General features: G+C 53.1%; 3 protein-coding genes across 5 annotated transcripts in view; 2 read left to right on the top strand and 1 right to left on the bottom strand.

Annotated features, from left to right (window-relative positions):
- The window catches only part of RBM23 (RNA binding motif protein 23), a 96,432-nt gene that overhangs the window by 55,193 nt on the left and 15,696 nt on the right, over nt 1-25,543 (bottom strand). The window contains exon 14 of one of the 3 annotated variants that reach the window (XM_068547895.1): nt 20,134-20,236. In XM_068547895.1, the coding sequence (XP_068403996.1) occupies nt 20,134-20,236 (103 nt within the window). Of the gene's footprint in view, nt 1-20,133; nt 20,237-21,459; nt 23,228-25,543 lie in introns of those variants that run through there. The other 2 variants (XR_011074488.1, XR_011074489.1) reach the window with 2 other exon arrangements.
- On the top strand, nt 5,572-11,475 carry LRP10 (LDL receptor related protein 10). Its single transcript, XM_068547883.1, has 7 exons — nt 5,572-6,187; nt 6,576-6,620; nt 7,115-7,250; nt 8,439-8,629; nt 8,748-9,765; nt 10,115-10,244; nt 10,356-11,475. The coding sequence occupies exons 1-7, from the start codon at nt 6,157-6,159 to the stop codon at nt 10,941-10,943; spliced, it is 2,139 nt and encodes a 712-aa protein (XP_068403984.1). The 5' UTR covers nt 5,572-6,156; the 3' UTR covers nt 10,944-11,475.
- REM2 (RRAD and GEM like GTPase 2) lies at nt 16,287-19,903 on the top strand. The gene is made up of 5 exons (XM_068534845.1): nt 16,287-16,389; nt 17,618-17,959; nt 18,203-18,276; nt 19,010-19,217; nt 19,608-19,903. Exons 1-5 carry the CDS (start codon nt 16,287-16,289, stop codon nt 19,901-19,903), a joined length of 1,023 nt encoding a protein of 340 aa, XP_068390946.1.

The raw sequence follows: 25,543 nt of genomic DNA, 5'->3' as shown, positions 1-25,543 counted from the left end.
CAACGCAGCCAAAATAAAAAGATAAACAAATAAGTTAATTAATTAATTTTTTAAAAATACACCAAATTGGGACTTCCCTGGTGGTCCAGTGGGTAAGACTCTGCACTCCCAATGCAGGGGGCCCAGGTTGGATCCCTGGTCGGGGAATCCCGTGTGCATGCCGCAGTACCGCAACCGTGAGCCTGCGTACCACAGCTAAGACCTGGTGCAGCCAAAATAAACAAATAAATATTTTTTAAAATAAATAAATAAATAATAAATAAAATACACCAAATATTTTCAAAACAGTCTTAGTATTTAATTTTTTAATACGCGAGAGGCCCCCAAAATGGACATGATTGAGGTGGTTCTCAAACCTCCAAGGGGTGTCCCTGACCCGGCATCTCATTCTTTCCAAAGCACAAGGAAACTTACTCCCGTCAACATATGGTAGAGTCTTCAATCCCCATTCCCTTCAAACACAGAGGTTTCCCCATCTTGAAAAGCTCTCCTGGATTCTGCTGCAATCTTGAATGATTTTTCTCATTTTCCCCTTTTCTCTCAAGCCAAGGTTTTCCAAAAGCTGTCTGTATTCCTTCCCCAGTCATTTCTTTTTAACCCAACCTCTATGTCTGCATCCCAACCAGGCATTTACTGAAACTTCTCCCTAAAAGGCCCTCGTGACCCCTTTCTTCCCACCCCAGGCCTCCTCTCTGCTTTCACTTTCTTTGGCCTTGTATTAGCATCTAACACAACTTGCTTTGAGAAGCTCCTTTGCCCTTGTCTTCCCAGAAGTTCTGCCATCCGACAATCCACAAGTCAAAGTTTTCAAGGAGCCCTGAAAGCCCAGGACTGGTATCCCTCTGCATCAACCCTACCTGTGCCTTCAGCTCCTGTACCCTGAGCAGAGACTATCTTTATTTGTTCTGTTAATTCCAGTTTCTGCCCTTCAGACTGTACAGAATAAACAAATTCTTGTTCCATGCTACAGCTCTTCAAATATTTGGATCTAGTTTTCATATATACAAACGCTCACTACAGTTAAGCTTTTTTTAGGTGAAAAGCCTTTCTTGTTCCATAAACAGCTTTCATACGGAGCAGCTTAGAGACCCCTCACTCTTCCCATCACCCTCCTCTGGATTAAATCATTTTGTCAGTCTTTTAAAATGTAGCTTCCCAGAGAAGCAGTACCACACAGTGGTTAGGACAAGGACTCTGGAGTTACACAATCTGGGTTTGGATCCAGCCTTTATGACTTATTGGTAGGGTGACCTTCAGCAAGCTGTATATCCTCCCAGAGCTTCAATTTCCTCGTCTTTAAAATGGGTTAGGGCTTCCCTGGTGGCGCAGTGGTTGAGAATCTGCCTGCCAATGCAGGGGACACGTGTTTGAGCCCTGGTCTGGGAGGATCCCACATGCCGCGGAGCAACTAGGCCCGTGAGCCACAACTACTGAGCCTGCGCGTCTGGAGCCTGTGCTCTGCAACAAGAGAGGCCGCGTCAGTGAGAGGCCCGCGCACCGCGATGAAGAGTGGCCCCTGCTCGCCGCAACTAGAGAAAGCCCTCGCACAGAAACGAAGACCCAACACACCCTAAATAAATAAATAAATAAATAAATAATCCTTCGCTCTACTTAAAAAAAAAAAAAAAAATGCATATTAAATATTTTTTTTTAAAAAAAAAGGGCTAATAATTCAAAGGGTAGTTGAGTGGATTAAAAGACATAATCCACGTGATGCCTATGATTGGCAGTCACTCATTCGTTCATTCATTCATTCAACAAGTATTTATTTATTGTCTACTTTATGCCAGACATTGCTTTTGGCACTGGGGATTCACCAGTGAAAGAATAGATCCTTGCCCCTATGGAACTTATATTCCTATGTATGGTGCAGGGAATAAACATGATAAATGAGTAAAATATAGTATGTTAGATAGTGGTAAGAATTTTCCAAATTTTTAAGTTGTGCATCCTTTTTGATGAACAATTCCACCTTTGAATCATTTTTATCTTTTACTACAAGCATCCGAGAGAAACCAGGCTGCTTCTTCAACACTTTGCTTAGAAATTTCCTCAGCCAAATATCCAGTTTCATTCCTCACAAGTTCTACCTTCCACGGAACACTAGGACATGAACACAATTCAACCAAGTTCTTTGCCCCTTTTTAACAAAGATCGCCTTTCCTCCAGTTTCCAGCAATGTCTTCCTCATCTCCGTCTAAGACCTCATCAGAATAACCTTTACCATCCATATTTCCACCAACATCCTGTTCACTTAGGTATTCTCTGAGACATTGAGTCTCTCTCTGTAGCTCTCTTCTTCTGAGCCCTCATAAGAACCACCCTTAACTGTCCATTCACAGCAATGCAGGCTTTCTCTAGCATGCACCTCCAGTCTTCCAGCCTCTGCCCATCACCCGGTTCTAAAGCTGCTTTCACATTCTTATGTACTTGTTACAACAGCACCCCAACTTCTCAGTACCAAGTTTCCATCTTAGTCCATTCAGGCCACTATAACAAAATACAACCAATTGGGTAGCTTATTAACAAGGGAAATTTATTGCTCACAGTTCTGGAGGCTGGGAAGCCCAAGATCAAGGTGCCAGCATAGTCACCTTCTGGTGAGGGCCCTCTTCCTGGTTCACAGCCAGTGTTTTCTATGTCCTCACATGGTGGAAAGGGCTAGGGATCTCTCTAGAGCCTTTTTTACTAGTCCCATTCTGAGGGCTCCACCTCATGACTGAAACATCTCCCAAAGGCCCACTTCCTAGTACTATCATCTTTGGAGGTTAGGAAATCAAGAGATGAATTGGGGGTGGGGGGAGGGACACAAACATTCAGACCAGAGCACCTTGGCTGCTGCACATGCTAGTAGTTTGATCTTGAGCAAGTTATCTAACCTATCTGTGACTCAGTTTCCTCAATTATAAAATGAGGACAAAAATAACACCTACTTCCTGGAGGTGTGCTGAGGATTAAATGAGATGATATATGTGCAGTGCTGAGAAGAGTGCCAAACATATGGTGAGTACGCTATCAAAGTCAGATACTGGCATTTTGAAAACCAAATATCTGCCCATTTTCCAGTACTTCCACTATTTTTCACAATTTCTCAGAGTTCCAAGAACATCTCCACAGACCCATTTCTAAATGTACTTGGTCTACAGTGTGATTTATATGGGCTTGGACACTTAAAATCACTAAACGAATTAAAGCTTAAACCAATTATAGGTTCTCTTTCATTTCTTCCTATTTTCTTTTGGCTCAAATTCACTCTTTTTTTTGCCTGTGTTGGGTCTTTATTGCTGTGCACGGGCTTTCTCTAGTTGCGGCGAGCGGGAGCTATTCTTCGTTGCGGTGCACGGGCTTCTCATTGTGGTGGCTTCTCTTGTTGCAGAGCACAGACTCTAGGCTCGTGGGCTTCAGTAGTTGTGGCACGTGGGCTCAGTAGTTGTGGCTCGAGGGTTCTAGAGCGCAGGCTCAGTAGTTGTGGCACATGGGCTTAGTTGCTCCGCGGCATGTGGGATCTTCCTGGACCAGGGCTCGAACCCGTGTCCCCTGCATTGGGAGACGGATTCTTAACCACTGCGCCACCAGGGAAGCCCCCAGCCTAGATCTTGATTTTTTTTTTTTTTTTTCAAATCTTAGTTTATTCAGCATTCCAGACCATGGGCTCTCTTCCTCCTCCTCCTTCCTGCCCCTTACAACTCTTCCCATCTCACCACCACTTTTCCTGTTTTATTTCTAAATTCATTTCTAAACTCCCCACAAGCCACTCCCAAGTACTCCCCATGGCTGTCTGACTTTTTAAATTTATATATCTGACCTCTCTTCCCAACTATTCTGTAAGCTCCTTGAAGTTAAAGTGAAATCTTACAAGTTCCAGGCATCTGCTAAGTACCCAGCATAGAGAACACAGCCTGCACTCAACTAAAACTTCCATGATCGCTTTCAGGACTTAAGTATTTTTAATTTCCCCAACCTCTTTGCCCTGCTTCCCTTTATTCAACATCCTCCTCCCACATTTAGGGTTCTATTTCACCCCTCATTAATCCCAAGGGCTATAGTAGGGAACATAGAGAGACCAAGGAACCAAGTTCCCTTGGCATGGGACCAAGATCCAAGTGGCAGAAGGACTTTTTATGGCCAAGTCTATGGCTTCAGGCCCTGCTGAGGTCTCAGTTTTGAACACATCAAAACTGATGTCTGGGCTTCCCTGGTGGCGCAGTGGTTGAGAATCTGCCTGCCAATGCAGGGGACACGGGTTCAAGCCCTGGTCTGGGAAGATCCCACATGCCGTGGAGCAACTAGGCCCGTGAGCCACAATTACTGAGCCTGCGCGTCTGGAGCCTGTGCTCCGCAACAAGAGAGGCCACGATAGTGAGAGGCCCGCGCACCGCGATGAAGAGTGGCCCCCACTTGCCACAACTAGAGAAAGCCCTCGCAAAGAAACGAAGACCCACCCAACACAGCCAAAAATAAATAAATAAATACTTAAAAAAAAATAAAAATTAAAAACTGATGTCAACAACAAATGTCATGAACAGAAAACTGTTTGTACCATTTGTAGAGAGGAGAGAGTAGTAAGATTCTGAATGTACACTCTGTCCAAAGCCAGATCGCCTAGGTTCAAACCCTTGTTTCAGCATTTACTAGATCCATGATCTTGGGCAATACTAAACCTCTCTGTACCAGAGTTTCCTTACCTGTAACGTGGGAGTAACAATAATAACTACCTCACAAGATTGTGGAGAGGATTAAAAGAGCAAATACTTGAAAAGTGCTTAGATCTGTGCCTGAAATGTGAAAAAAAGCTCAAAAACTATTTTTTTTTTCAAAAACTATTTGCTATTGTTATTGTTTACTATTATTACCTATAAGCGCCACAAGAAATCTGCAACCCCAAGCCCACACAAATTAGAAATATCTCTTGTGACTAATAATAATAATTGCTAGCAGGTATGAAACACTCCCTAGATACCCAACTTGTAGTATCTCCCTAAATGTTGACAATAACCTTAAGAGGGAATTGTACATTATTAACCCCATTTTACAATTGAGAAGCACAGAGAGGTTAAACAATTTTCTCGACGTCACATAGCCAGCAAGAAGCGAAGGCACATTTATTCCTTTATTGAATTACTGTGTCTCAGCAGGAGAGAAGCCTTGTGGGTATAAAGGTAAACAGTCTAGGCCCCAGCCTACGGGAAGTTTCAGTTTCCACAGCAGGGGAGGGGCAGGGGCGGGAAAGAGTAAACAAATAGTTACAACACCGTGTGGTAATTGCTATAATAGAGGCTCACCAAAAAAAAGTGCTACCGCATCCCAGACACTGGGACAAGAAAAGTACTGAGAGCTTAAGGATCCAAAGGAAAGACATGATAGTTACGGAATAAGCAGTTGCCCTTTGACAGACGTGTCCTGTAACTAACGTTACACGGAAAGGACTAAACAAAGCAGAGTTAAAAGTGGAAGCTGAGCGCCTTCAAAGCCCAAGTGACAAGACACTGCACGACCGGAAAGGGGTTAAGACGGGCGGGTGGGCGGAGAGCGCGTTGATTGGCAGGGGTGGGGCCAGGCTCGTCACCCGCCCCCTCCTCCGCCCGGGCTCCTCCAACCCCTGGGCTGGCGGGGGTACAGTCTGGGCGAGGGACTGGGCGCTGTGCCGAGCCGCCTGTCCCCCTCCTCCGCTCCCCTGCCGCGTTCCGCGGGCTGGACGCGCTGGAGAAGTTGAGCAGCGCCCTGGCCGGCCCTGGGGGCTGACAGTCGGTAAAGTTTGGCCCGAAGAGGAAGTGGCCTCAAGCCCCAGCAGGTGGCGGCCAGGCCTGGACCGGGGCGCTCGCGGCCTGCGGGCCGGCTCTAGGCGAGAGCGCGCCCCAGCGCCGGTCTTCCAGCCGATTTCCGGGGCTTCGGGGGCCGGCCTCGGGAGAGAGCGCGGCGGCGGCCGGGGAAAACAACTCCGAAGTTGGCGAGAGGCACCGCCCCTGCGCTCGGGCCGCCTCCGCCCCCCACCCGCCCCCAGCCCTGGCCTCCAGAGCACCGGTCGAGGAGCCCGGGCCATGGAGGCCCCTCGGGGAGGCGGCACTGGGAGGCCAGGACGCCCGGAGCGGCGCTGCCTCCCCACTGGGTAGACCACCGAAGCTCCGGGACTCTTCCTGCACCTCCGGACGGCTCACGATGCTGCCGGCCATCCTTCTCCTCCTCCTGGGTAAGAAACCGAAAACGAGACTACTCGCCCGGCAACCCGCTCCCAGGGCTGTCACCGGGCCCAGGGGCTCTAGCTCCCTTCCTCCTACGTGGCCCCTCACCTTACCCTGCCAGCCCGTGTCCGGCAGTGCCTGCCCCAATCCGCGGGAACTCTCTAGCCGCTCTCCTCAGCCCGCAGCCTCCCTCTGGCTTCCGTAGATCACCGTACGCACCCCATAGGCCGTGCTGCCGGACTTTCCTTCGAGGTCACACACCGCTGCCTTCCTCTGCTCCACCACCCTTTCCTGTAAACTACCCGGAAGCCGCAGATGGCTCCCTTTCCTACTTGAGTCGCTCAGGTGAAGAAAACTCCGAAGCGTGACTCTTGCCCTTTCTCGCTCTTCCTCTAGGAGGCGCTGTGGCCCACCCAGACAGGATCATTTTCCCAAATCCTGGTGAGTAGAGGATGCCCCTGGGGTCCCATGGGCTTGGTAATGAGGGAGGACCCAAGAGAAAGACTCTCTCTTCCTTTAATTCCTCTAGTACCTACCATAGTTTTAGAGTGGAGGTCATCCACCCTTTATTTTACAGATGGGGAAACTGAGACCCAGCATAAGCCCTCAGCTGGTAGTTATGTATTTTTTCCCCAAATATCCATCCTTGAACTGCCTAGCCAAAATGTAGTCTCCGCGAGGATAGAAACAGTATTTCCGGTTCCTCCTGGCCCAGTGGCTGGTACAAAGCAGACCTCATATTGTTTGTGGTGTTGATACTTAAGGTGGAACTATGATGAGTGTGGAGAGACAGGGGCCCGCTGAAGGCTATGCCTCTAGAGTGTGTGTCGCTGGGGCAGGGGAGTTTCTGTGCTCCTTCTTGAAAAACCCAGGCCCTTGGAGGAGGCGTGGCATGGTAAGAGGCTCTCAATCGATGTCCCTACCTTCCTCTCCAGCCTGTGAGGAACCCCCGGCAGTGCTCTTGGAAGTGCAGGGCACCTTACAGAGGCCCGTGGGCCGGGACAGCCGCAGCTCCCCTGCCAACTGTACCTGGCTCATCCTGGGCAGCAAGGAGCAGACGGTAACGCTCAGGTGAGAAGCAGAGCAAGACCTTATTCCTTTCCCCCACCCCTCCTCCTCTACCATGGAAAAGACTTCAGGGATCATTTCTCCGTGGAACTTCCATCCCTGTCAACAGGGGGAAGAGTAGAATTAGATTTGGCCTAGTCTGCCCTAAAAGCCTGGCTTGTTCCATGGTGAATTGGAACTGCCTGGAGTGGACATCTAGCTTGGGTCTTGTCATCTCTGAAGGACAACAGTCACTCTAGAAACAGTCTTTGTGCTCCGATATGACTGCTTTGAGGAGTCCTTCAATCCACTGCACATCCTTGCCTGGGATTCAAAGCTATTCCTTCATCAGCTTAGAACCTTCCTCAGCCTCCCCAGATCTTTTTTTTTTTTTAATATTTATTTATTTTATTTTGGCTGCACTGGGTCTTAGTTGCGGCACGTGGGGTCTTCGTTGGGGCATGAGAGATCTTTAGTTGCGGCACACAGGCTCTTAGTTGCGGCACGTGGGCTTCTTCGTTGCGGCATGCAGGATCTACTTCCCCGACCAGGGATTGAACCCACGCTCCCTGCATTGGGAGCACAGAGTCTTACTCACTGGACCACCAGTGAAGTCCCTCCCCAGATCTTTTAAACAGTCCAGGTCTCCCTGGGCTCCTCCAACCGTGGGCCGTGGGGTTGGGGCCCATGTTGAGTACCTGGCTATTTGTTTCCCACAGCTCACTTCCCATGAATTTACCCAGAAATGGGTAGGTGAAGGGAGAGGGCAATCTGGGGAGAGGTTGTTGGGGCAGAGGGATCAGAATGGCATGGTGATCTCAGGTCTCACCACTGGGCACTGGGAGGGGATGATGAGTTCTGGTTAATTAAGCTGTATGGTAATTGCCGGTTACTGCTAGCACCAAACTCGGGTGACAGTGCTGAAACAACAGGAAAGCAACGAATCAGTTCTAACTCAGTCCAGAACACAAGGCAGTTTTTCCAAAAGGCTCTAGGATGTACTCATGGTCTCATGGTGCCATAGGCCTCTGTTAGGGCTGTTGCCTTGATTACAAAGGAATTTGGCTAACTGCATTTTCATTTGGCTATTTGGATTGTGGATAAGCAGGTGTTCGTGCTTCTTGGAGTAGAATGGGCCTGACAGCACTGGGGGAGGAAGAAGCCAGCAGTGGTCAAGAATATCTTACGTCCTGCTCTCCTTCACCCCTGTAGGTTCCAAAAACTGCGTCTGGCCTGTGGCTCAGAGCGCTTAATCCTGCGCTCCCCCATCCAGCCACAGATCTCCCTGTGCGAGGCACCTGCCAGCCCTCTGCAGCTGCCTGGAGGCAACGTCACCATCACCTACAGCTATGCTGGGGCCAGAGCACCCATGGGCCAGGGCTTCCTGCTCTCCTACAGCCAAGGTGGGCTGGACAGGGCTGTCTGTAGTGCTACTAGAACAGGCAGTGGAAGCCTGAGGGAGGAGGGGAGGATCCTGCCAGCTCCAGTGCTTCACAGCCCCTCTCCATGGTGCCTCTGCAGATTGGCTGATGTGCCTGCAGGAAGAGTTCCAGTGCCTGAACCACCGCTGTGTGCCCTTGGTCCAGCGCTGTGACGGGGTCGATGCCTGTGGCGATGGCTCTGACGAGGCAGGTTGCAGTTCAGACCCCTTCCCCAACCTGACCCCGGCCCCTGTCCCCACCCCACCCTGCAATCACACCTTGGAAGACTTCTATGGCGTCTTCTCCTCCCTCGGATACTCACACCTGGTCTCAGTCTCCCACCCCCAGTCCTGCCTCTGGCTCTTGGACCCCCATGATGGCCGGCGCCTGGCAGTGCGCTTCACGGCCCTGGACCTGGGCTATGGAGATGCAGTGCACGTGTATGACGGCGCCGGGCCCCCCGAGACCCTCCGGCTGCTGCGCAGCCTCACCCACTTCAGCAATGGCAAGGCTGTCACCGTGGAGACACTGTCCGGCCAGGCCACCGTGGACTACCACACAGTCGCTTGGAGCAGCGGTCGGGGCTTCAATGCCACCTACCACGTGCGGGGCTACTGCTTGCCTTGGGACCGACCCTGTGGCTTAGGCTCTGGCTTGGGGGCTAGCGAGGGCCTAGGCGAGCGCTGCTACAGCGAGGCGCAGCGCTGCGATGGCTCATGGGACTGCGCCGACGGCACGGACGAGGAGAACTGCCCCAGCTGTCCACCTGGACACTACCCCTGTGGGGCCGCTGGCACCCCCGGTGCCACAGCCTGCTACCTGCCTGCTGACCGCTGCAACTACCAGACCTTCTGTGCTGATGGAGCGGACGAGAGACGCTGTCGGCACTGCCAGCCTGGCAACTTCCGGTGCCGGGATGAGAAGTGCGTGTACGAGACGTGGGTGTGCGACGGGCAGCCAGACTGCGCTGACGGCAGCGACGAGTGGGACTGCTCCTATGCCCTGCCCCGCAAGGTCATTACCGCCGCGGTCATTGGCAGCCTCGTGTGCGGCTTGCTGCTGGTCATTGCCCTGGGCTGCACCTGCAAGCTCTATGCCATTCGTACCCAGGAGTACAGGTCAGTGGGAATGCAGCTGGCGGTAGAGGCGTGGGGACTGAGGGCGGGACAGGGCCTGTGCAGCCACAGAAGACCAGAGGGTGCCCACATTGGGGACAGGTTCTGGTGACCAGCTTCTGGGTTGGCTCCTAGGGTTGTCTAGCTTGGCAGACGTGCTCCTCTGAGGGGGGGACAGGTCTAGATCCTGAAAGCCATCTCAAGGAAGGAGGGGGATGTCAGATGACTTTGGAAAGCCGTGGCCTAGCTCCAGGTGCCCCGGCCTGGGTGCGGAGGAAAGAGGCCTGTCCAGGCTGGGGCAGGCGGCTCTGGTGAGCAGCACCCGTGACCGAGCCGTCCTCGTCCCTTCCAGCATCTTTGCCCCCCTCTCCCGGACAGAGGCCGAGATTGTGCAACAGCAGGCGCCTCCCTCCTACGGGCAGCTCATTGCCCAGGGCGCCATCCCACCTGTAGAGGACTTCCCTACAGAGAACCCAAATGACGTAAGTCACCCTCCCCAGCCGGACCACCTCCCACTCCCGGCCCTTCCTTCTTTCAGGCTTCTGGCTGTCCCCACCCCCTCTGACTCTGGTGTTTTCATCCTCTCCCTGCAGAACTCCGTGCTGGGCAACCTGCGTTCTCTGCTACAGATCTTGCGCCAGGACATGACTCCAGGGGGCGCCTCAGGCACCCGCCGCCGCCAGCGGGGCCGCTCTATGCGCCGCCTGGTGCGCCGTCTCCGCCGCTGGGGCCTGCTTCCGCGAACCAGTCCCCCAGCCCGGACCTCTGAGACCAGATCCCAGGTCACACCTGCTGCTGCTCCCCCTGAGACCTTAGATGGCAGCACAGGTCCAGCCCGTGAGGGCGGGGCGGTGGGTGGGCAGGATGGGGAACAGGCACCCCCGCTGCCTGTAAAGGCTCCACTGCCACCTGCCAGCACGTCTCCAGCCTTCCCCACTGTCCCCGAGGCCCCAGGGCCACTGCCTGCGGCGCCCCTGGAGCCATCACTGCTGTCTGGAGTGGTGCAGGCCCTGCGAGGCCGCCTCCTGCCCAGCCTGCGGCCGCCAGGACCAACCCGGGCCCCACCTGGACCCCACACAACAGTCCTGTCCCCAGAGGACGAGGACGATGTGCTGCTGGTGCCACTGGCTGAGCCCGGGGTCTGGGTGGTCGAAGCAGAAGATGAGCCACTGCTGGCCTGAGGTGACCTGGCTCCCCTGGGTGCTCTATTCACAGTGACAGCAACCCTTTAGAGGGCAGCTCAGCTTCCCATCCATTACTTCCCTCCCTGTCCCTCAGTGTGAGGGCACTTGATGGGACTCCCATGGATCCCATGTAGCTGCTATAAAGTTAGGTGTCCCTCAGGCAGGGAGAGGGCTCACACAGAGCCCCCCTCTCTGCGCATGGCCAGAGACCACAGTCCTCCACCACCCTCTCCCCACACCACCACCATTTGGGTAGCTGTTTTTAAAAAGTAAAGTTCTTAAAGGGTCATAGGCCTGGACACTCCATCCTTGCCAAACCCACCCAAAAGTGGCCTTAAGCACCAGAATGCCAATTGGCTGGAGACTTCCAGCCCCCAAGGGGAGGATTTGGGCAGGCCCTGGGGTTTTGCCAATGGTGATCCCTCCTACAAGGCCTGGCTCATAAAAAGAGCACAGCAAATGATTTTGTTCCATAGCCAGGCCATTGTCCAGGAAGCCAAGGTTGAAAATAAAGGAATCAGAAATTTAAGATTTTTGTAAATGAGCTGTGAGCACGAGCCCCGCCTCTCTGCCCATCTCAGCTTATGCTCCCCTCACCTTACTCCTCCCTATGAAGGCCTTTGCTCTGCCCTCCACCTCCTGGCCTTTTCCTATTTATCTTCCAACCACCCATCCTTGGTTGTTATACCACTCAGAGGGTAAGAAAATTCTAGGAACCCTAAGACTAACCCTCTCCACCTGCACTCACTGCCTGGGGCCCAGCTCTACAGTGACTGACACCAGCAGTGAGCACCAAGCCTCCCCTTACTCACCGCCAGGCCGGAAGTGGTGAGGCCGCTGGGCCCTGCAGCTGAGAAACTTCCCATTTATGGAGTACTCGCAGAGCATTAGTCACAGAAGCAGACTGTCCCTGGTGAAACACTCCTGCCCTCCATCCTCCACCCTACCAGGCATTTTCAGTCTGTCCTAGGCAAGACAGATGAACTCTCAGCCAGGATGCCTCAAAGCGGGCAAAGATGCGTCCAGAGAAAAATCGTCATCATTCAGGGTGTGAAGATGCTAGCATCACCTTGGCCAGATCCAAGAGGTCTTCCTGGAAGAGGGCCCAAACTAGATCCTAAAGAATGCTGTCAGTAGCTGGTATAGAATTGTGAATTTTAGGGGGGGTGAGAGTCCATACGATAAGCAAACTAAGGAGACAGTGAGGGCTAGGGCTGTAAGAGGGACCCTAGACTTCCTGAGAAAGGGGCTCAGGGGCACAAGCAATAGCCAGAGCCAAAGAGCTGGAGAGGGTAATGGAGGAGGGAATGATCTGTGAGGAATGTTGGGACCCAGCCTGTGGTAAGCAAGCTGACAGAGCTGTCCCAGAGTTTACAGGGAAAATCAGCCGGGACAAAGGATTTAGAAAGAGCGTATGGGAGTGGGTGTGATGCCCGCAGGAGCAGAGCTGAGGCATTCCCTAACAGAATCAGTCCCCGGAGAAAGAGCTCCCCCTTAGGCTCCCTTACCCTTCCTGCCTGGCCCGGCCTATCCCCACCTCCCTGGTGGAGGGGCCCTGTTGATTACACACTGCCAGCATCCTCACACCCAGTACTAATTGCATACCGTTCCCTCTCGTTCCCTCTCGCAGCGAGCAGGAGCCTAGGGAAGTGGCTGAGGGGATATGGTACAGTCCTGGGACACTGGCATCTTGGCTTGGGGAAGACTCAAGCACCTTTCACTCCACGCTCTCTCCAGAGATTGGGGAAGGGGCTCCAGAGATTCTCATCCTTGCTTGCTGTTCTCCCTCCGGGCCTGCCTTCCCCAGTGTAAACAATCACTGGGTCCCACCCGCCCCGCGTCAGGCCCAGTGAAAACAGGCAGGGAATGTTGATTTCCCCTCCCATGCCTCTCCATCACCTGGCCTCTGCCTGTCCCTGCTCCTCTCCTTCTCCATAGCCACCTCAAAACCTTCAGCCTGATATCCTCATCCTTGTCCTGCTCCAGACCTTTTACCTCCTAGGGGTATTTGAAACTTGAAAATGGACAAAGATTTAAGGTAGAAGAATGTTCCTCGTGGTGGAATGCTTCAGAATGCTGGAGGGAGGACTTGAAGGTAGAGTTCACTAGGAAGCCCTGTGCATGTAGATTTATGGGCCTGAAAGAAGATTCCTCTAGGTGCTGGGTGTGTAATCTAGGAGGCGCAAGCAGTAACACCATTTTTGTCAGCCACAGTGAAGCCCCAGGTGGCGGGGAGAGGGGACTGACATTGTACAGGCAGAATGGGGAAACTAAGATAGAGGGTCTTACCCAGGCAAGGGTGGGGCAGTAGGGGGCTGTCACCCAAGTTATTTTCACCACGGCCCAAGGAAAAAGAAGTGAGGCGACTTCAGATCCTATCAGGATAGACACCACTGTCCAAGGTGCCCAGTATCGGGGGTGTGGGACTCATGCAAAGGCCCTTGGTGGGGAGGAGGGAGGTGATCTCAGTTATGAGATGGGGATCAGGCTGAAAATCTGAGATAAATCTGAGCAGATACCAGAATTTGGTCCTTAAGGAGCAGAATCTGGGCCTGAACCAAGCTCCAGGCCACGCTGGGAGAGGAAAGGGACCCCCAGCCACACAGCCTGAGACTGTGGGAGCACCAAATTGTTGGGCAACCTGCTGAGTGCCAAACCCTTTATCACACGTAGCTAACCCTCACAACAAGGCTGTGCCGTGGGCATCACAGCCCCAAGTCACAGGCTCATGAGCAGCTTCCGAGGAATTAAGACTGCTCCAGTCTCTACTGAGAGGCAGACTTAAATCTGGATCAGCTCGGTTCCAAATCTCAGTCTGTCCCACTATTACACAGGACCTCCAGTTCCTGAGGGAACCTTGACCTGCGCTGGGCAAGTGCCCCTGCGCTGGGCAAGTGCACAGCCTCTTACCAGTGGGACAAGAGAGATGGTGGTTCAAGATGAAACCCAGCATGCGTCTGTGGCCTAAGGCTGGATTGAGGGCAGGCGGAAGTCATGGTCAAGAATCCTCGCTGGGGTCTCCAGCCCCTGACACTCTTATCTAGTATCACAGAAATGAATTCTACCACCTAAATGAGTTTTCCAGAAACATAAAGCTCACCCCTTTACAATTTAAAACTTTTTAAAAACTCATTCTGGAAGGAAATCACTCTAAAACATTACACTCGTCTTCAGCCCATCTGCACTATAATATAAATCCTTCTGGATAGCTGAGGATCATTCATAGACACCAAAAACCTCTGCAGCAATGTTTTCAGAAGCTGTAACAGCGTCAGAAAAGCTATTTGCCTTAATGCCAGATGACCTTGGACCACTTTTTAAATGCTTATGACTGCTTTAAAAGTTTTCTGTGGGGACTTCCCTGGTGGCACAGTGGTTAAGAATCCGCTTGCCAACGCAGGGGACACAGGTTCGAGCCCTGGAGCGGGAAGATCCCACATGCCGTAGAGCAACTAAGCCCGTGTGCCACCACTAGTGAGCCTGCGCTCCAGAGCCCGCGAGCCACAACTACTGAGCCCACAGGGCAGAACTACTGAAGCCCGCACACCTAGAGCCCGTGATCCGCAACAAGAGAAGCCACCGCGATGAGAAGCCCGCACACTGCAACGAAGAGTAGCCCCCACTCGCCACAACTAGAGAAAGCCCACGCGCAGCAACGAAGACCCAACACAGCCAAAAATAAATAAATAAATAAATTTTAAAAATTTAAAAAATAAAAGTTTTCTGTGATACTGCTTCCCTTGCTACCAAGCGATCAGGGGTCACTAGCTGCTATAAATGTGCTTCTAATCTTTGAGCACAGGAACACACATGGACACATTAAAATTGTGAATAAAGTAAGAACGAGTAGGCTGTGATTGAGGACTGTAGGGTCTGTCCAGTGAGTGAAGCACATGAAGACTGTAGCTGCTTAAGAGTTCTTTCTGCTCCCTCTAGACCCCACAATGTTACCCTGCAGTTGACCTCCACATAAGTGAAGCGTCACTGCACTAGTAACCCCGAGATCACTATTTGCTTCTTCAATTGGAAAAGTCCACTGAAGATCACAATATAGATTGTCCCCAATAATAGGAGACAGCTGGAATATTTAAGACAAGGAAGGCAGCATAGCATAGAGACAAAAAACAGTCTTTGGCATTGGAAAGATCTGGGTGGGAATCCTGGTGTCCCCATTTTCCAGCTGCATGATTGATTTGGGGGACAGGCCACTCACCCACCACTCTGAGCCTCAGGGTCATGAGGATGAAAGGAGAGAATGCAGGAAGGTGCTTAGCACAGCATCTGGCAAAAATGGGGTGAGAAGGGGCCAGGAAATCGGAATGTGTGTTTGGGTCCTTGGGGGCATCAGGAAGTCAAGAGTGGGAGCCTGAAGGGAAAGGGACCGGGCAGAAAAGGAGCAGTAAAGGAGCCCCGCTATCCTGGCTTCCCCCCCAAGAGGTAGGTGTCATTGTGTGTCTGCCCTGTGTAGCCCAGAAGGCCTGGGGCTGCCCCAGAGAGCACTGAGAGGGGGGCTGGCTCCCGCACTGGGGATTGGGAACTTCTTCTAGAGGGCTGTCTCTCCCCTTTTTCCTGCTCTGATTAACACGAGGTTGGTGGGCCGGGCAGGGAGGGAGAGATGGGGAAGGAGTCCCCACAATGGTTTGTACCCACCTGAACCTAGTAAAAATATGAAGCTGCCAAACAAAGCAGCCATGTCTCCTTCCTCAAAGCCCCCATCTGCCTAGGGGCCAGGCTGGGAAGTGGGTACTGCTGTGGGCCTTAGCCCAGAAGGGGTAATATGGGGAAGAGGGGGTGGCAGGGAAGCTTGGTGGCGGGGTGGCTGTCCTCCTGTCCCTGCGTCTTTTTTGGTTTCTTCCTTTAGCCCCTCCATTTAGCTACTGAGCACCCACTCGGGGCCGAACACTGGGCTAAGGGGCTGGGATACGGAGACAAATGACACATAGTCCTAGCTCCTGGAGAAAGACCACCCAGGCCCTGGGTCCTTGCCTCCTCCCATCCTCAGCTCCCTTGCCCACTGACCCCTCACCCCACTTCTCTGAACCCGTCTCTTCTGCCCTTCTGACTTTGTTCTGTTCATGTCTTAACCAGACTCCGCAGTGTGTGTGCTCCCAGAGGGAAGCGATGCAAAGGGGGTGGGGGGTGGGGTGGGCAGAAAGGAGGGAATCCCGCTGACATCACGGCTCATTAGCATATGTGACCTCATCAGGGGGGTGGGACTGTTTCCCCAGGTGTCTAGGGGGAGGGCATGGGGGGTGGTATTTAAAGGGAAGAGCTGACAGTGCTGCTGAGTGAGGGAGCGGGTGCTGCGAGCCGCCAGGCTGCACACGCACACGCACACCGATGCACACAGACCTCGACACCGACATGGACACGGACACAGAAACCACAGCACTCTGCCCCGCCGGCAGCCACCGGGCCTCCCCGCCAGGGACGCCCACACCAGGTGAGGGCTGAGCTGGCAGGTGCTGGCTGCAACCATGGGGGTGGGAGCTGAAGCTTTGGTGGGGAGGTCAGAACTAGGGGTTGAAGGAGCTCGAACCCAAACAGCAAGAGGGGAAGACCAACTCAGGAAGTGGGGAAGCCTCCTGCCCACACCAGGACTGGGGCTCAGCTGAGGTGGGGGGCTAGGGGGCAGAGGTGGGCTGCCTAAATGTCCCCTAACCCATCACCGGGGGCGTCCCTGGGGAAACTGGTACTTAGCCCCTAGGTCTGCCTCATTCCCAAGAGGTTGGGACGGGCAGGAGGGAAGGGGGAAAGACAAGGGGCAGCCCACAAGCCTGGGAATCACGGGCAGGGGGCTACCCTGGGGAACTGTTTTGAGGGTTTCTCTGGCTCCTGGAGGCCCTGGCTGCCAGCCAAGTATTGATCCTGGGCTATTTCCAGCCTCTCTCTATCCCCCTTTGTTATGTCTGTGGTTCCTCCTCCAGTTACCCTGACCCGTGCATTGTCACTCTCCCTGCTACTGCTCTCTCGCTATTTCTCCTCCTCCCTCCCTCTCTCTCCCTCCCTCAGCCTCACGATGAACACAATATTCTGTCGGACTCACAGGGACAGCCAGGGGTGCAAAAGGATTCTCACACACAGACATGCATTGGGGGATGCTTACCTACAGGGCCATGGGAAGAGGCAGCCCCCTTAACACACCCATGGAGACCCAACACACACATCTCAGTGAGCAAGTCCCTTCCCTGGGAACAGGCTCCCCACAAAGTTTTTGACTCTATCAGTACCCAATCCCAGAACCTGGGCAGCAGCTTCAGTTTATCCTCTGGGTGGGGATCATCAGTGCAGGAAGCAGGAGGGGGCAGGGCCTCCCGGTGGAAGGAGGGGCAGCCCCCGGCCAGAGGCCTAGTCTGGGGGTGTGCCTGTGTGTCAGTGTGAAGTGTGAGTGGGTGTGCAAGCCTGCACACAGGTGCCTCCCCTGCATGGGGCATGTTTTGAACGGGTTGTGGCTGAAACCACACTGGGCAAGCCTTCAGGTCAGCCCCTGGGAGCCCCACCAGTTCAGGCTTCTGGTGGAGTTCAGTGGAAGAGGTCGGACCAAAGATTCTCAGCTCCTTCTGGGTCACGGTCATCGACTGGGCCTCTGAGGCTGGAGCAGCCAGGACTGAGTCCTCTGCAGGTGTCTAGGCCTACCCCACTCATAGCTTCCTTCTCTTTGCCCCCCCCAGAAGCAGATGCTACACTGCTGAAGAAGCCAGAGAAACTGTTGGCAGGGTTGGACCGGGGCGGGCCACCCCCTGCCCCGGGGGCCCCCAGACGAAGAGGCAGTATGCCTGTCCCCTACAAGCACCAGCTGCGGCGGGCCCAGGCTGTAGATGAACTTGACTGGCCACCTCAAACCTCATCCTCTGGCTCCTCTGACTCCCTGGGTTCAGGAGAGGCAGCCCCCATCCAAAAGGATGGCATCTTCAAGGTCATGCTGGTGGGGGAGAGCGGCGTGGGCAAGAGCACCCTAGCAGGCACTTTCGGTGGTCTCCAGGGAGACAGTGCTCACGAGCCGGAGAACCCAGGTATTTGGGGGAGCCCTGCAAGGATTGAGGGTGCCTCTGGAGCCCTAGTCAGGGATGGAAGAGCTCAAGGCATGAACAGTCCTGGAGGCCAGAACCTAAGAGAAACTGTTTCAATGCTTTCTGTGGCAACCTCCCTGGAGGGGGTCCCTGGTGCTGGGATCTAAGGCATCCCTGGTTACCAGGTCTTACAGGTGTTGGGGAGCCTCCTAATGGGCTCTATTCCCTGTCCCTATTTCCCAACAGAGGACACCTATGAGAGACGCATCATGGTGGACAAGGAGGAAGTGACTCTAGTTGTTTATGACATCTGGGAACAGGTGAGAACTAAGATGTGGCTGCAAGCAGGTGATGAAACCTGGGAGAGCTGAGGAGGGGCCAAGTATGGCTGAAGGCTGAAGGCTGGTGGGACTACAGCCCCTGGTTTTAACATGTAGTGGAACCTGACCTTTCATATATATTGTCTCAGAGAGCAAAGGCTCACACCTATGCACATACCATGGCATTGAGAGCTGCTGTCTGGTTTCCAGGATCTTCTGACCCAGAGGAAAGTTAGGATCTGGATTTGACAAACCCTGCAACTGCAAGCCAGGCTGAACACCCTGAAACTGACCCCCTCTGTACATTTTTCAGCCTAGAAGATCCTGATCTGAGAGGACAGAAGCTCAGGGCTCTGTAATGTCAGGGAAGGGGAAAAAAGTGAGGACTTGTGAATATTTGGACATAAATGATTACTATGCAGAAACGAGAGGCCAGATTACACACACTTGAATAGCATTCATTTTTTAAGAGCTTAAGCATAAGAAAGTAGGATGGGCTACCCTAGTCTAGGATCCTATGTCCCCCACTCGCCCATGTGGGGCTCACATTACAAACTTCTCCCTCCTCCACAAACACACTCTGAGTATGGAGATTCTGCCATTAACTAGCTCTGTGTCCTAAGCAGGTGGCTTCTCCCTCACATCCTGGCTCCTCATCCTTGAGGTGTAGGTGCTGGGCAGGTTCTCCCATGCCTCCAGCCCTGACGTTCCACGACTCTCTGCCCATCTGCAGGGGGATGCAGCGGGGTGGCTGCAGGACCACTGCCTTCAGACGGGGGATGCCTTTCTCATCGTCTTCTCAGTCACCGACCGACAAAGCTTCTCCAAAGTTCCAGAGACCCTACTACGGCTCAGGGCTGGGAGGCCCCACCATGACCTGCCTGTCATCCTCGTTGGAAACAAGAGTGACCTGGCCCGCTCCCGGGAGGTCTCACTGGAGGGTGAGTACCCTGAACCTCATCCATGTTTGCAATCTCAGGGAACCCTCTCCCTTCCAGGACACCTCTTCTCCATAAGGCCCTTTCACCCTCCTGGGTGCACAAAACTGCAGTTAGCCCCAGGCTAAGGGCAGACTCTCAATGCCCACGCCTTGGGCCCCGAGACTCCCTTCTCTTCCCCCTCACCTCTTCTCAAGGCCCCTTTCTCCCTCCCCCTCCACACCACCACCGCCCTCCACTTAATCCCTGCTTGTTCTCTCAGTTGCAAGAGATCCATTTGCCCCAATCCCTTTCCACTGCACGCCCTGGACCCCCCAGACCCAGCCTCGCCCGGCCCCGGGCCCAGCGCAACCCCATGGGCGGGCGGGCGCCTGAACACGTCCCTTCCTGCAGAGGGCCGCCATCTGGCAGGGACACTGAGCTGCAAGCACATCGAGACGTCGGCCGCGCTGCACCACAACACGCGGGAGCTCTTCGAGGGAGCGGTGCGCCAGATCCGGCTGCGGCGGGGCCCGAACCGCGCTGGGGGCCCGCAGCCCGAGTGGGGCAGGCCCGAGGGCCCCGCGCCGCCCACGCGCCGCGAGAGCCTCACCAAGAAGGCCAAGCGCTTCCTTGCCAACCTGGTGCCGCGCAACACCAAGTTCTTCAAGCAGCGCTCCAGGTCGTGTCACGACCTCTCCGTGCTCTGAGCCGCGGTCGCTGTGGTCACCGTGGTCGCCATGGTCACCGCGGTCGCCATGGTCACCGCGCCCTCCGCTCGCCCCCTCGCCCCGCCCCGCCCCCCTCCGGCTTCCTCTGTGAAGACAGTCTAGGAAACCAGAAACTCCCGGGACGCCCCGGTGTGACTTTGGGAGCCGGGCCCCCCGCCCCCAGACCCCGGCGGGCGTCGCCCCACCCGCTCCGCGCGCCCCCCGGTTACCTCCCGGCCTCGGGGCTCCTGGAAGGCGAGGACGCTGACCCGCGGGGGTCGCGCAGCGACTGTTGGGCGGGGCGGCTTCCGGCGGGCGGGGAGGGAAGTAGTTCTGCAAGGTATTTTGTTTTTTTATTAATTCACGCTTGACCACCTCTCCCGTAAAGAGATGCTAAAAGCAAGAACTGGAAAAGTGCTTTGTAAACTCCTTTACAGTTTTCCACCTTTGTACTCAGCGCGAATATGCCTCAACTTTAAGAGATTCTTAAAGGTAAAGACACGGAGCCGCTTCTTTGAGACTTTCCTAAAGCGTCCTGGCTCTGATCTGCTGCACTTGTCCACTTTGCCTTTAAGAAGTTCTTAAAGGCAAGGGCCTGGAAGCGCTGTTCTTCTGAATTGATTGTGATTTACCGTTACACCACGGCACTTCCCCTTTAAGGTTATTAAGGGGAAGGTGTGCAGAGACTTTTGCCTGAAGAGCTGTGCGGTGGCAACCCGCCTTTAGCCAGGTCCCAGGAGGCACCAGCAAGGGGGCCACCCTTCCCTTTTCAATAAAGAATTTTTCTACTGCACTTGCTCACTTTGACTCTCTGGTCTCAAAGCCCCCCCCCCCCCCCCCCCCCGCCACGGAAGGGATGGGTGGATTTAGGTTCCTTGCTCCTCTGAGCCTGAGTTTTCTTGTCTGTAACGGTTCTAGGGAGACTCCGGAACTGACTTAGTCCTGGAGTAGTCATAACAAGGGGCAAAAGGCCCCTAAAGTTTACGGAGTCCAGCTTGTCCCTTTGCCAATGAAAAAACAGGCCTGGAGAGGAGCAGGGACCCGTTAGAATTAATTTGGTAACTCAGTGACCAAGTCCCCATCACCTTACCCCTTATCCGGCAAGGAGCAGGCTGGAGGCTACATTTTGTACCCAGAACTACACTCAGCTGTGACCTGGGCTGATTCAAGGTGGGGCCCACATCCAACAGGGAGGCCCATCAGCTGGGGCGTGATAGGGTTGGCCTGCACCTCCCCAGCTGTCACCTGCAAGGTCCCTGTGAGAGCTGAAGCTGTCACTGCCTCCCCTGGGGACGCCCACGCCTGCTGCTGCCTGAGCTGAGTGTGAACAAAGAGAGCAGAGGCAGCAGTTCCCCTCACCCCTAGACATACAATACAGCTACCCGAGCACCTGAGGGCCAGGCCTCCACTCCACCCCACCCAGGTTCCCAGAACTCGATGGAAAGAGGGATGAGATGTCTCCTGAGTCCTTGCAGCTGGGGAGGAGCCAAGGGGGACCAGCCCAACACAGGTGGTGAGATGATGATATGAATAATGACACTATCCTTAGGACTTAATTTACTTTATCTCAATTCTTTAATGACTATATGAGGTGTCACTACCTCTTCTACTGTGGAAGAAACAGAAAGTAACTTGCCTGAGGTCAATAAGCAATAGAGCTGGGATTGCACTCTCGTCTGCTTGATACTTAATGGTGATTGTATCCAGCCTTGCATCTGAGGTTCCCCTTCAGTGAGGATGATGGGAAGAGGGAGAGGGACAGTAGAAAGAATGCAGGGGACACTATGGGCAGAGCCATGGGCAGTGGCTGTGGTAAAAGGGCCAGAGAAATTACATGGCTATAGTGGCGTAAGCCAGCTCTAAACTCTGGGGACCAGGAACAGCGGCAGTGCAAATTGTAAACTGCAGGAAAACACACTGGGCCCATTAAGGGACCAGATGGTCCTACAGTTGCGTTGAAACCTCAGGGACATGAAGAGGAGGGCTAAGAGATGAGCACCGAAAAGAAGTTTGGGAGCCCTATCGCAAAGGACCTTAAATGCCAGGCAAAGGAGTTTGTGCCCAACTCTGTAGGCAGTGAGAGTCACTGAAGGGTTTTGAGTGTGTAAGTGACATGATGGGGCTGGTCCTTTGGGAAGAGGAGGCAAGGAGATGGACTGGAGCAGCAGAGGCAAGGCCTGAAGAGATGAGTTTAGGGGACAATCACAGCAATACACATGGAAGGTAATGAAGGACCACGCTGAGGGAGATGGCAGTGGGAAAGGAGAGGCAGCATGGAACTTAGAGTCAGAATCTGTGGGACTTGACAACTGAGTGGCTGGGTATAAAGACAGGGAGAAGTTGCAGGTGATGGGAGGATGGTGAGGAACTGGGAGTTAGGGGGCAGGGGAGGTAGCCGGTAAATGGCTCCATTTTGGAGACTCTTGAGTTTGAGATGCTCAGAAATACATCCCTGGACAGCTGAGTCTGAAATTCAAAACAAGTTAGGGCAAGAGACACAGATAGGAGAATAATTGCCATACCAATGGTAGTAAAGCCAGAGGAAAGGATGAGATGCAGGGCAGTCACACAGGGCCCCATGCTTAGTTTAATGCTCTGCTGTCACTTGAACAGGGCTCCTTGAAGAAGGAACCCTGCATTTTCATTTTGCAGCAGGGACCCACTAAGGGAGAGACTAAGAGGATGCAGTACAGGTTGGGATCCTTAGCCTCAAACCACACATGGGCTTTAGGGGTCTGTGATTCTTGTGAAATGGTACAATCTGATGCGTTTGTGCAGTCACGCATTTGTCTGAGAATAGGTTCACGAATTTCATCAGATTTCCAAAGGGGTCTGTGACCCAACAAATCACGAGCCGAGATAGTACTGACTGCTGCTGAGAAGGGGAACTTGGTGGGTGGACAACAGGTGTAGGAGGTTTACTTTTCATTGTATGCCTTTTTTCTACCTTTTGGGTTTTTAACTATGGCTAAATAAACTCAATAATTTTTTTAAAATAAATTATTTATTTTTGGCTGTATTGGGTCTTTGTTGCTGCACACGGGCTTTCTCTAGTTGCAGAGAGCGAGGTCTACTCTTTGTTGCGGTGGGCGGGCTTCTCATTGTGGTGGCTTCTCTTGCTGCAAAGCACGGGCTCTAGGTATGCGGGCTTCAGTAGTTCTGGCACGAGGGCTCAGTAGTTGTGGCTCGCAGCCTCACTAGTTGTGGCGCACGGGCTTAGCTGCTCCGCGGCATGTGGGATCTTCCCGGACCAGGGCTCGAACCTGTGTCTCCTGCACTGGCAGGCGGATTGTTAACTGCTGCGCCACCAGGGAAGTCCCTAAACTAAATAATTTAAAACAAAACAAAGCTTTGGTGTTCCAGAGAAAGAAGAGGGACCAAAGAGAGAGTCCTGGGGACAGGCAGATGAAGAAGGTGGGATGCAGCTGCCAAAGAAGTGGTGGAGGAACTAGGGTTGAGCAGGTAATGGCTACTGCCCAGGGAGAAGGGTTTTCTAGAGGAAGAGTACCACCACTGGTCAAATGTGGCAGGAGGGGAGGATGAGGAACCAGAAGGCCCAGTGCCTTTCATGGGGCAGAAGTCTAAAGATGATGACGGCAGGACCTCCCCCATGAGGGGAGCCACACACGCCACAAGCTTCCCTCCCCCCAACTCAGCCAGTTCCATCAGCCCGACCCATCTGTGTGTTCCTTCCAGACGCCTACAGGAAAGAGCTCAGAACAGACAGAAGCTGAAGCCCCGCTCCTGCTAGACTTGGGAGAGGTGGGGTCTTCTCTGAGAGCCTGGCCACTCTTCTCCCTCCCTCTGATCAAGGCAAAGTAAGCCCAGGCTGCTGATCTGGACTGGCATGAGACCAGCAAGGGGGCCCGATGCTGAGCTGCCTGTGCCAGGTCAGATCCTCTCTGCCCTCATGCGCCCTTTTTAAAAAAAATTAATTAATTTATTATTTATTTTTGGCTGCGTTGGGTCTTTGTTGCTGCGCGCGGCTTTCTCTAGTTGCAAAGAGCAGGGGCTACTCTTTGTTGCGGTGCGCGGGCTTCTCATTGCGGTGGCCTCTCCTGTTGCGGAGCACGGGCTCTAGGCGCGCGGGCTCCAGTAGTTGTGGTACGTGGGCTTAGTTTCTCCGGGCATGTGGGATCTTCCCGGACCAGGGCTCGAACCCTGGGTCCCCTGCATAGGCAGGCGGATTCTTAACCACTGTGCCACCAGGGAAGCCCCATGCTCCTCTTAACCAGTCCAATTTTGACTTGGGGTCTGTGCTCCCTTATCAGCCCAGTCCCTGCCCAACCTCTACTAACCCCATGCCGCCTGGCCCACAAGGCCGCCTCACTGGCCAAGAGCATAGACTGGGTGTTCTCTCCCTTGAGAGGCCAGAGGTGAGGCCAGTCCTGTCTTAGAAGTTATCCCTCTGCTCTGGGCCTCTGCTTACAATTGGGCCTTTGTGCCCTGCTGCATCTAACCCTCTTTAGAGACTGGAACAGGGGCTCTCCTCTTCTGAAGGACTGCCGGAGTCATGGAAGGACACTCCGCAAGTCTTCTGGGTTAAATCCTCGCTCCCAGAAAGTCCACCCATACATACATCTTTTTATTAATCTAATCTAATTGTTCCAATCCACATCAGTCTAAGTAAAATCTTCCTGGACGTTTTAATCTTTCATCTACAAATGCTTGTTGCTCTGCTCAAGTACTGCCATATGCCAGTCACTGTGCTGGGCCCTAAAGAGAAAACAAATACAGATAAGGCACTATCCCTGCCCTCAAGTAGCTTACAATTGAGCTGGAGAGACAGGGCAAGTTGGAGGTAGCACTACCATGGCCAAAACAGCAGCAAACTATACCACATTCTGACTAACTGCAAGCTATATCACGTGCTCTAAGAAGTCTGAATGGAAGAGACAGAACATTTGGAAGACATGTTTTAGGAACTGGGCCTTGAAGGTTATACATAGGCTGTAGATAGATGGGGGAAAGAAGGAAAATAAATGTCTTGCGGCAAAACCACATGAGCAAATGTACAGGAGAAATGGTGGGCAGCCTGCCACATGATGAGGTAAAGACCCTCCCTGTACAGAAGGAAGCAAAATTTGGGAGGGTGTCAAAGGGTCCCAAAACCAGACAAGAGCATTCTGCTTCTTAGTCCTTTATCACCTGGTGGCTCTCTGATGGAAGTACTCAAGGAATTTGAATCTTGATGTCATGACGCTACAGCTTGGTGGCCTTGTAAAGTCAAGGCGTGAATATAAATTCAATGGGGCTGTGCAAGCCTTTTACCTGGCACTCAGGCTATTTTCTGGATGGAAGTCTATGGAGAAAGTCACTCTTAACCTCTCTTGTCTTTCTGAACCTCAGCTCTTCCCAATTATAAAATGAGGATAAGGGCTTCCCTGGTGGCCCAGTGGTTAGGACTCTGCGCTTCCTTAGTTCCAGGGAACTAAGATCCTGCCTGCCACAAGGCGTGGCCAATAAATAAATAAATAAAACGAGGATAATGATACCTATCTTGTAGGATAATCATGAGGACTAGATAAAAATGCAAATATCTTCATGATTATACAAATCAGCAGTGGAAGTAATGCTTTTTACAAAAATTTTTTAGTATTTTTCTTTTTTTAAAAATTTTTATTGGAGTATAGTTGATTT

This window comes from Eschrichtius robustus, chromosome 1 (genome assembly GCF_028021215.1).
Source record: "Eschrichtius robustus isolate mEscRob2 chromosome 1, mEscRob2.pri, whole genome shotgun sequence".
NCBI classification, from domain to species: domain Eukaryota; kingdom Metazoa; phylum Chordata; class Mammalia; order Artiodactyla; family Eschrichtiidae; genus Eschrichtius; species Eschrichtius robustus.
The sequence above is the reverse complement of the archived record's forward strand: the minus strand, read 5'-3'. Positions and strand labels throughout refer to the sequence as shown.

Excerpts from the sequence above, each read along its gene's own strand:
- REM2 (XM_068534845.1), top strand. The coding sequence starts at position 16,287 with ATGCACACAGACCTCGACACCGACATGGACACGGACACAGAAACCACA. Across the intron at positions 16,390-17,617 it reads GCCAGGGACGCCCACACCAG|AAGCAGATGCTACACTGCTG; the intron begins GTGAGGGCTGAG and ends TGCCCCCCCCAG. Across the intron at positions 19,218-19,607 it reads CCGGGAGGTCTCACTGGAGG|AGGGCCGCCATCTGGCAGGG; the intron begins GTGAGTACCCTG and ends CCCTTCCTGCAG.
- LRP10 (XM_068547883.1), top strand. The coding sequence starts at position 6,157 with ATGCTGCCGGCCATCCTTCTCCTCCTCCTGG. Across the intron at positions 6,621-7,114 it reads GATCATTTTCCCAAATCCTG|CCTGTGAGGAACCCCCGGCA; the intron begins GTGAGTAGAGGA and ends CTTCCTCTCCAG. Across the intron at positions 8,630-8,747 it reads CCTGCTCTCCTACAGCCAAG|ATTGGCTGATGTGCCTGCAG; the intron begins GTGGGCTGGACA and ends GTGCCTCTGCAG.